The sequence below is a fragment of the Pseudophryne corroboree genome, chromosome 9 (genome assembly GCF_028390025.1).
Source record: "Pseudophryne corroboree isolate aPseCor3 chromosome 9, aPseCor3.hap2, whole genome shotgun sequence".
Classification (NCBI taxonomy): domain Eukaryota; kingdom Metazoa; phylum Chordata; class Amphibia; order Anura; family Myobatrachidae; genus Pseudophryne; species Pseudophryne corroboree.
In genome coordinates, this window is record NC_086452.1 from 312,577,201 (window position 1) to 312,588,193 (window position 10,993).

General features: G+C 41.7%; 1 protein-coding gene across 1 annotated transcript; it reads left to right on the forward strand.

Annotated features, from left to right (window-relative positions):
• The first annotated feature begins 3,109 nt into the window (after positions 1 to 3,109).
• Positions 3,110 to 5,654, forward strand: LOC134956992 (uncharacterized). Its single transcript, XM_063938790.1, has 3 exons — positions 3,110 to 3,186; positions 3,260 to 3,472; positions 4,131 to 5,654. Exon 3 carries the CDS (start codon positions 4,181 to 4,183, stop codon positions 4,832 to 4,834), a length of 654 nt encoding a protein of 217 aa, XP_063794860.1. The 5' UTR covers positions 3,110 to 3,186; positions 3,260 to 3,472; positions 4,131 to 4,180; the 3' UTR covers positions 4,835 to 5,654.
• Positions 5,655 to 10,993: the final 5,339 nt, after the last annotated feature.

Here is a 10,993-nt window from a genome sequence, read left to right on the forward strand (position 1 = left end):
TTTCTTCACCAGGAGGTTTTCACTCAAGTAATGGATCATTGGGGTGGTCTCTTGCCACAACCACAAACTTACCCGCTACTGTTCCAGGACACAGGGACATGCCACGTTTATGTATTCTCGATTCCTTAATCTTTCCCATCACTGTACATCGTCCCAACGATATCCCTTCTGCCATGGGTGGTATGCAAAATGAACAGTGGCACCTTCATCTTGGCTGTGCAGGACATGGTCCACATATCTAACACTCCTCTTAATCATGGCCCCATGGTGTCTGCTGCTCCAGCCGAACCTTTTCTCCAAAGGACCATGCAACATCCCCCATTTCAATCCTTGGAGTCAATCAACCTAAAATGGCTCACAGAGAAAACCATTTTCCTTTTGGCGATCTCTTCTGGCCCACCATGTCTCTGAACTGAGTGCCTTATCTCATAGATCTCCTTAATTTTTCATCTGGACCAGGCAGTGTTAAGTACTATGCACACTTTTCTTCCGAAAGTTTTTTCTAAGTTCCATATAAACCAGGAGATCAAATTCTTGAATGTGGTCTAGGCTCTCTGCATTTACGTGGCACAGTCCAAGGATTTTCCCTGTTCTGACTCTCGTTTTGTTCTCTATTCTGCGGTCAAGAGAGGTTGGCCTGCCACCAAACAAACCTTTGCTCGGTGGATTCAGATAACCATCTGCCATGCTTACTTATTGGTGGGTGTCCAAGTTATGCAATTGTTTGCCCACCACTAAACCAGGTCAGTTGGGCACTCCTGGGTAACTCGGCATGGGGCTTTGGTGGAAAAGATCTGCAGGGCCACCACTTGGTCTTCGCCTCTAGGGACGTTACTTTTGGACAAAGGGTCCTCCTTGCAGCTCGGGAGTGCTACCTCCCTTAGTGGACAGCTTTGGGAGGTCCCTGTGGTCTTCCTTCAGTGTCCCCTATGGCTGAGGGAGAAAACTGGATTTTGGTTCTTACCTGCTAAATCTCTGATTCCATGGAGGACACTGGACCACCTCCTATTCACTCCTGGGGCAATATTTACTAATATTCGTGTTTGAGTCGGTTTGTGTAGTGTTTAAACTCGTTTTGTATCGGGTGCATTTTCATGCAACTTTTTGAATCCATATACGCAAAGTTACGAAGCAGTTGACTTTATGGTTGTCGTGTTTTCCGATGTCGATGCCAGTCGGTTTTTTTTTGCACATTTACGGCCGTCATTGTTGTTTGCGTACGTGTTTTTGTTGTATTTGCTGTTTTTTTCCCTAAGTTAAACACGGCAGGGTTTTTTTTTCCCGCGTCCGCATTTTCACTTTCTGTTTCGATTTTCATCCCCGTTCGTGATTGGTTGTGTTTCAGATGGTAGGAGTGTCTGTGCGCAACCATATAAATACGCCCCAAACCGTCCGCACCTCGTGGGTTTAGTTAGTGGTGAGGAGGAGGGAGGTTGTGCTGTGGAGGTAGGTGAATTTGTGGTTTGGTGAGGAGTGTTGGTAGCGATTTCTGAGTGTGGTATTGTGTTTGAAAGTCGTCTTGTCATTCTTGTTGTCTTGTATTTTGTGGTTTGGTCTCATTTTTAGTCCAAGTTATTTTTCTTTATAGTCCCTTGTCAGTGTGTGTGTGTGTGTGTGTGTGTGTGTGTGTATGTGTGTGAGTTGTGTAGTGGAGAAGTGTGTTGTTTGTCTTTTTTTTTCCTGTGTTAACTGTTTAGACACACAATTATGTGTGACTCAGAGGTGGAGGGTGTGAGTGAGGGGGAGGAGGTTGGTCAGGTGGAGGAGGTGAGTGTTAGTGAGGTGGAGGAGGTGGGTGAGGTTGCTGCAGCAGCCTCAAGTGATAGTGACAGTCAGAGTGCTCCGCAGCCACGCACCACTACTAAGACTGGGCGGAATGTAAAGTTTAGTTTTGCTGAAAATGTGGCATTGGTGCATGAGTAGATGAAGTATCAGAGGCAGCTATTTGGCCCTGAGTCCGCCAAGGTGCCAACACGGAGGAAGACGGTGTTGTGGGCGAAAGTTGTTGCTGCTGTCAATAGTGAGGGGGTGGTCAAGCGGACGGAGGACACGTGCCGCAAACGGTACTATGACATAAAGCGACGTGTCAAGTCCAAAATGGCCAAGGAGGCCAAGTCGGCTCGGAAAACCGGTGGTGGGCAGCCCTATATTGCAAGATATCTGGAGTATGAGGAGCCCATGCGGAGTGTAATACCTCCAGAAGTTGTCTCTGCAACCCATGTCCGGGATTCAGATAGGCCCAGGAAGAATGGTGAGCATGTGTATTTGCATTTACATTCTATGCTTCTTTTTTTTTTTTATAAATGTGTGTCATGTGACGTTGCATATTACTCCCATCTTCAAGTGTGTGTCAGCAAATACATTGTTTTGGTTAATGTTTTATACAATAGCCAATGTAACATCTAACTTTATTGTATGTCATGTGTTTTTCTGACAGATATTTTGCATGTGTACTTTGGACTTGGTGTGTCTCTGAATTGTCCTGCAATAATGTTTTCCTTTTGGCCGATTTTTTAATTAAAATTGTGACTATGTTTTATATTTAAGTGATCCATGTGCAATGTTTTATAAACAGTGGTTGTCATATTAGAGGCTTGAGTACTGGAAAGTGGTTTGGAATCCACTTACATGTGTAGTGTCATTATTAGATAATGTTAATTATTTACTTAAATTAACAATATTTTTTTTTTTTGCTTGTATTTGTACCGTGACACCACATTGCAGTGTAATTTTAGTGAAAAATTGCTACATTTTGTTTTGGCTCATATAGTGGTAATGTGTCTTTGGAGTGCCACATCACAGAGCAATTTATATATTGCATCTGTAATATTTTTCCTTTCAATACAAAATGAAGATGTGTGTGTTTATTTTTTTCTTTAACTTGTGGCCTATGTCAGTGTCCTGTACATGTTTTCCTGTGTTGATGTTGCCATAGTGCATATGTGTTTTGGTCAATGTTTTTAGTTTTTTTTTTGTATTTCCGGTCCTTATGTTTTTTATAAATAAAAACCAAGCATTTCTTCAAGAATAAATGTTTATAAGCATAATGGGTGGATGTATACACAATAGCATGATTATTTTTTTTTATTTTTTTATTTTATACAGTGTTAGAAAAAAGCAGTACTACTCGTCGGCCAGTAACTCCTATCACATCTGATGATGATGATGATGACGCTGCGGAAGCAGGTAAAGTGTCCATTGTAGTATAGGGAATGCTTGTAAAGGAATGGCCATAACAAAATTGCACTTTCATTAAAAGGTCCATCAAAAGAAGTATGGAGCAGCAGAAGTGGCACTTCTGAAAGACATCACCACAAAAAACCTGTGGCCGAAAAGAAAGCAAGGTCGTATGTCCCGGCCCAAACACAGCAGGCTACCCCGCCACGAAGATTATCGTCCGTATGTTCTGTCCCCCCACTCCAAATTTTGGACACACCTCCAAGACGTCATCCACACTCCCCTCATATTGATTGTGAGTATCAAACTGAAAAAAATGTGTAAAAATTCAGTACGTAATCAAAATATTTCATAACCGCATTAAGTCAAAACACATCAAAAACGTAAATACTTACCGCAGTAAGTAAAAGCTGAAATGTAATCCAAGCTAAATGTCCTTGTCCACATCCAGTGAAGATATGTATGTATATACATATAAAAACATTACTATGTTTGTTTGAACAAAGCTATAAGGTAAGACATTATGTATTCCAATGTGTTTTTATGGTGGAGTATGTGTGAGCTACAATAAAACAAAAGTGTTTGCTTTCACAATTAAGTAACCAGACACATTTGCCACAAACAGGCATATGTATGTATTTAAGCTATGAGTGATGATGTTGCTAGGCAGAATAGTTGAAAGCAACAGTGAATCACATGTGTTCCATGGGGTAAATTTACTAAGATGGGCATTCTATTTAAGATGGGATGTTGCCCATAGCAACCAATCAGATTCCAGGTATTATCTTCTAGAAGGTGCTAAATAAATGAGAAGTAGAAGCTGATTGGTTGCTATGGGCAACATCCCATCTTAAATAGAACTCCCATCTTAGTAAATTTCCCCCCATGTGTAGTGATTTGTTTACATTTCTCAAACATATGGATAGCTAACGGAGATTTGTTTAACATTTCAGCTTCTAGTCCTGGGAACAGCATCCCTCCGCAACAAAAGCAACACAGTGACATGGAGGAGACAAACATCTTAGAAATGCAGCCATTAATGCAAGGAATGAGCCCCCCAGCACCTGTGAGTACACCACCACAGCAAAGCACGCCACCACCACAACACAGCCCAACAACACCAGGAACACAAGGCCCTGATCAGGTGTTTTGGACCATTTGGGCTAGACAGCAGGCCACTAATGAAGATTGCCTGCGTAAGCAGACACAAATGTTTGCAAGCCTACCATCTCACCTCAGAAGAATATCAAGAAATCTGAGTCGACAAAATGAACAAACAACCAGAATAGGCAATACAATGGAACTCATGCGTACAGACATTACACAGGTCATGGGCAACTTACAGCGCATAATGGAAGAACAGCACAGACAACAGCAAAGTTATATGAGCATTTTTCAAAACAATCAAAAGATTAATGAAAGTTTATTCCGAATAGTAGACAATCAAAATGCTGCTACACGTGAACTCAATGCCACCCTCACTAACCTGAATGAAACACTCAGATGCATGCACCAACAGCAAACAAGCAGCAGTTCTGGTACGACTACTCCCAATATCACGCCAGTCTCATCACCACCAAGACGCTCCACCAGAGCACGACAACATGACAGTGCTAAAGGCAAAGGGAAGGACAAGCAGCCACCAAAAAAAACGTGAAAAAAATACAAGTTAGACATTTGAGATAAGTAACTCAAAATAGTTAGTAAGTGTATTTTTGGAGAAAAATATATAACACTTAGCTCCTTGACACTTTTTTCAACATCATTAATTATAAGTGCTACAAACAAAAACAAAACATTTGTACGCACATTTATTCTTTACCATTTTTTTTGGTATTGGAGGAGGGAAATGTTGATGGAGCCACACATACATGTTAGCAGGAAGTAAACTGACCACTTGATTTTTTTCTAATCATTACTCTTTCTAGATTCCAATCATTCTCTTTTCCTGCAGACACAATAATTGGCAGCCAGGCAGAATGTCTTTAGCAGGAAGTAAACTGACCACTTGATTTTTTTCTAATCATTACTCTTTCTAGATTCCAATCATTCTCTTTTCCTGCAGACACAATAATTGGCAGCCAGGCAGAATGTCTTTAGCAGGAAGTAAACTGACCACTTGATTTTTTTTCTAATCATTACTCTTTCTAGATTCCAATCATTCTCTTTTCCTGACGACAATCCAAGTTACAATGTTTTTGATACATATTTTAGCTTTCTTCTCTATACAACATTACAAGAAGAACACAATTGAGTTGCGTTAAAAACTTGTAATATGTTGCCTTTGTTTTTTTTTAAAAACATTGTCAAAATGAATGTCAGTATTGTTGGGCCATGTTTGTGTGTGTTAAAAATTAGTAAGAATGTTTTTACACATGATGCTGAAACAAATATGTACTTTTACATCAAAAATCAAAGAATGTGTATAATAATGTATATGTGTGGCAAACTGTGTATTTACTTACACATCATCAAGTTTACAGCATCAAACATTAGGAAATAAATTATTCCTGATTACAGTAAGTTTGTGTGTCTTAAATATGATGGTGCATCACACATAGGGACACATGTAATCCTCAAGGCTAACATATTATATGTTGAGTAGTGTTTTTTGGGAACACAGGTTCTCAAACTCGGCCCTCAGGAACCCACACAGTGCATGTTTTGCTGGTCTCCTCACAGAATCACAAGTGACATAATTAGCTCCACCTGTGAATCTTTTAACATATGTCTGTGAGTAATTCATACACCTGTGCTTCTACTGGGTTACGTGAAAAACATGCACTGTGTGTGGTCCTGAGGGCCAAGTTTGGGAACCTGTGCATTAGGACGTTACACACAGTGATAAAGTGAAATACTAAATGGATTATGTGGGCTTGTAAGAAATTAGCACTGCAAGTTTACGATCACTTATCCAGACTTAATGCATGCCACTCATAATCTGTTGTTTTGAGAATAAAAATACACACAATACACATGCGACATTTGTTTTTTATAAAGCGAGGGTATGTTTGTATGTGTCAAGGAGACAGACACATTCTGAGTAATGGTTTTGGGAAATAAAAGGCTAAACATCTATTTATGATTACACAACAAATGAAATAAGCAAACCAAGCTTACCTTAGAAATAGCGATTGATGATCTCTTGCCTAACCTGCCTCCCTACATCTGTACTCCAAGTATCACCAGATGTCTCTAATTCCTCTGCTTGCTGGCTGCTTTCTTCCTCCTCCTCCTCCTCCTCAACATGTGGCAGATGTTGTTGCAAACACATGTTATGAAGAAAGCAGCAGCAGAACACAATTTGAGTCACCTTGGAGGGACTATACAACAAAAGGCTACCAGACTTTACCAGACACCGAAACCTAGATTTCAGCACACCAAAACATCTTTCTATCACATTCCGCGTGGACTTATGTGCATGATTGTAATTGTGTTCAGCAGGGGTATCAGGTCGGGACAATGGAGTTAGAAGCCAAGAGAAACAGCCATATCCTCCATCACCTAAAAGACAGATATAGTAACGTGATTCATGTTAACATACAGCAACACATAAGTAACACACTGTGGGGCAGATGTATTAACCTGTAGAAGGCATAAGGAAGTGAAAAACCAGTGATATGTGAAAGGTAATAAAGGCAGCAGACAATCTGTTAATAAATGTTCATTTACATATTGGAGCTGATTGCCTGGTGCCTTTCTCACCTTGCACAGATCACTGGTTTCTCACTTCCTTATGCCTTCTACAGGTTAATACATCTGCACCTGTATTTGGACAAAGTATACGCAGGCCTACACATATCAAATTACATACCCAGCAGCCATCCATCTGGCATTTGTCCGTCCTCAAACTTGTCAAAGAGGGATGACTGACTGAGGATGAAGAAGTCATGGCAGCCCCCAGGGTAACCAGCAACAACACTTATTATTTTGAGATTTGCATCACAAACCACCTGCACATTTGTGGAGTGTTCGAAATGGCGGTTTGTATATATGTGCTGCCTGCCCCTATGTGGTCTCAGCTGAATGTGTGTGCAATCTATGGCTCCAAGCACATTGGGCATGCCAGCCAGCTCATAGAAATCAACCCTGACGGCATGCCACTAAGACTCCTGGGTAGGGAAGCAGATTGAGGCCTCGATGTGGGGCTGCAAAACACCCAACACCTGTGTGTATATTTAAAAGAACAATAAACATGAGATTTTAGGACAGAACTGGCCACCGAGAAATTAAAACAAACACAAAACAGAAGAGGTAGTTAGGTATACATCACCTGTGTTAAGATTCTGGAAAATGAGGGCTGTGAGATTCCTATGACATCCCCAGACACAGCCTGAAAGCTGCCAGTAGCCAGAAAGTGCAACACAGCCAGGAGTTTGTGCAGGCCTGAGACAGAGCGAGAGTGTGCTGTCTCAGGGTCTAGGCCCAGTTTGACAAGGTCATACAGACGGAAAATGTTGGTACGATTTAGACGGAACATCTGTATGACCTTATCATCGGACAATGCGTTCAAGTTTAAACGCCCCCTAAAAAAACGACGCCTGCGCAGCCTCCGCGGAACCTGTACAACCTGCTGACCATGTTCAGTTTCTTGGCCCTGGTTACTTACAGGCTGATGTCTGAGTCTGAGGAATCCCACAGCACACAAAAGATCACTGGCCCACAGTCCTGCTGCCATTTCTGAGTGTAGGTGTATTGAAATGGGCCTAACATCCTTTTATAGGCATCCTAATTCAGGTGTGAGTGATTTTTTATTTGCAACACATGTAAACACGACTGAAAAAAGCAGGTCTATTTTTTTGCCGCTTTTTTTTAACGAATCGCAAAAAAAATACGACCGCATTTGAGCACTCAGAGACTAACACCCAAATACGAATGAATAGTGAATTCCCGTATTCTATGTAATAACAGCCGCGTTTGACCGATGGTCTATTCATTCGTATTTGTGAACGTTGTCATTCAAACCATTACGAATAGTCCAAATACTGTCGAGATTGGTGCTTAGTGAATTCCCGGATTGGGACTTAGAAAAAAAAAACACAAATCGGACAAACTCGGTTTCTTAGTAAATACTGGCCCTGGTGTTTTCCTGGGGTATGTTTGGGTTACCTTTAAACCAGGTTTCTCTCCTCCCTGTGTAATTTGACAGTCCACGAACTGTTCATGCCTCTAAACTCCTCTCTCTAACCTCCTCTCTTGGCCTCACCCAATGGTCCGACTCCTCTACTCACCAGGGGGGCCACTGCCTTGATCTTGTGTTCACCAGGTTCTGCTCAGTTTCCGAATTCATTAACACTCCTTTCCCTCTCTCTGATCACAACCTGATCACCTTCACGATCTCTTCAACAAAACACCTACAAAAACTGTCACGTAAAGTAAAACATCAGTGGCGGAAATCTCAGAATCCAAGTGACTTTCTCACATATAAGACTACCTACCACTCCTATCGTCAGGCCCTGGACACTGCCAAACAAACATATTTCCAATCTCTCATCTCTTATCATGCCATCAATCCCAAGCGACTTTTTAATACATTTAAATCACTTCTTTACCCTCCCTCACCTCCCCCACTAGCTACTATCAGAGCACAAGAACTTGCTTCCTACTTCAAGGATAAGATTAATAAAATCTGAGATGAAATGGTATGCTCTAACTCAGCCAGTGACCTGCTCAATTCCCTACCTGAACCCTCTGGCACTTTCTCTTCATTTGATGCCACAAGTGAAGATGAAGTATCAACACTCTTTTCATCCTCCTACTCCACTACCTCTCCTCTTGATCCTATACCCTCACAGGTCAGTAAAACTTTGTCTCCTGTGCTTATCCCAACCTTAACTAAAATCTGTAATCTCTCTCTCTACTGGTATCTTTCCCTCTCTGTTTAAACATGCAGTGATTACTCCCATTCTAAAAAAAAAACACAACTCTGACCCAAACACACTCTCTAACTACCGTCCCATTTCTCAGCTACCTGGTCCCTCCAAGCTACTTGAGAGACTTGCCTACACTCGCTTTACACACTTTCTTAACTCCCACAACTTCTTGGACCCACTTCAGTCAGGCTTTCATGCCCAACACTCCACAGAGATGGCACTGACCAAAGAAGTGAATGATCTAGTCACTGCTAGATCGAAAGGCCATTAATTACACACTACTTATTCTTCTAGATCTCTCTGCTGCTTTTGACACTGTTGACCACCCTCTTCTCGTACAAACACTACAATCCCTAGGTCTTCAGGACACAGACCTTACTTGGTTCTCATCCTACCTATCTAATCGCTCTTTCAGTGTTCACTTCTCTGATTCTACCTCCTCTTCTCTACCTCTATCAGTTGGAGTACCGCAAGGCTCAGTCTCAGGTCCTCTGCTGTTCTCAATCTATAACTCCTCTCTTGGTAAACTAATCAGCTCCTTTGGTTTTCAGTATCATTTGTATGCTGATGATACTCAAATCTACCTATCCACCCCAGATTTTTCACCATCTGTATTGGCTCGTGTCATTGGATGCCTGTCTGCCATTTCATCTTGGATGTCATCTCGCCACCTCAAACTCAACATTTCCAAAACAGAATTAATTATTTTCCCACCAGCCAAGAGCAGTTACCAACCTGATATCTCCATAACTGTTGACAATGCAACTATCCACCCTACCCCACAAGCTCGCTGTCTAGATGTCACCCTTGACTCTGAACTGTCCTTTGTTCCACACATTCAATCTGTCTCTAAATCATGTTACATGCACCTTAAAAACATATCCAAAATACACCATTATCTTACACAAGACACTGCAAAAACTCTAATCCATGCACTCATCATCTCCCGCATTGATTATTGTAATAGTCTCCTTACTGGTCTTCCCAAACATAGGCTCTCACCACTACAATCCATTTTAAATGCAGCTGCGAGGCTAATCTTCCTCGCCAGACGTTCTTCATCTGCTGATCCGCTCTGTCAGTCCCTCCATTGGTTACCGGTATTCTACCGTGTTAAATATAAAAAACTTTTACTTACATACAAGGCTATTAACCAAACTGCACCATCATACATCTCTTCACTCATCTCAAAATATCTCCCTACCAGACCTCTCCGCTCTGCACAAGATCTGCGTCTCTCATCCACATGTATTACCTGTTCCCACTCAAAATTACAGTACTTTACCCGGGCTTCACCCACTCTGGAATGCCCTCCCACACACAATAAGACTCTCCTCTAGTCTCCAAACCTTTAAACGTTTCCTGAAAACTCATCTCTTCAGGCAAGCATACCAAATTCCAGACCCACCCACATAACCTTCAATGCTTCCCTATCCAGTTACATCCTCTCTGTACAGTCCACATAACCTCACATTTTGTCTTCCAACATTGCTGGGTGATCATATCATACAACCCATTAAGAACCAAGCAATCTGGGGGACCATTATGTAACAGGTAGCATCTATCCTTGTGTATCAATGCCTATTTCCCTATAGATTGTAAGCTAGTTCTAATTGTAAAGCGCAAGGGAATATGCTGCGCCATATAAGAATCTGCTAATAAATAAATAAATAAATAATTGTTTGTTTGGCGTTTTCTCCTCCTCTCCTTTCCTCTCCCTCTCTGGCTTTGCTAAATGAAAACTGCCTGGCCTGTGCAGCAGCAGGGTATAGGGGAGAAGGAGCCTGAGCTGCCCTAAAAATTAACCCTTTAGTGCCCAGCCCCCACCAGCACAGCTATACCCAATTGTCTTCCTCCAATGTCCCCAATGGCATCTGAGAAACAAACTTAGCAGGTACTGTAAGACCCAAATCCTATTTTGTCTACAGATGCTGTCCAATTTT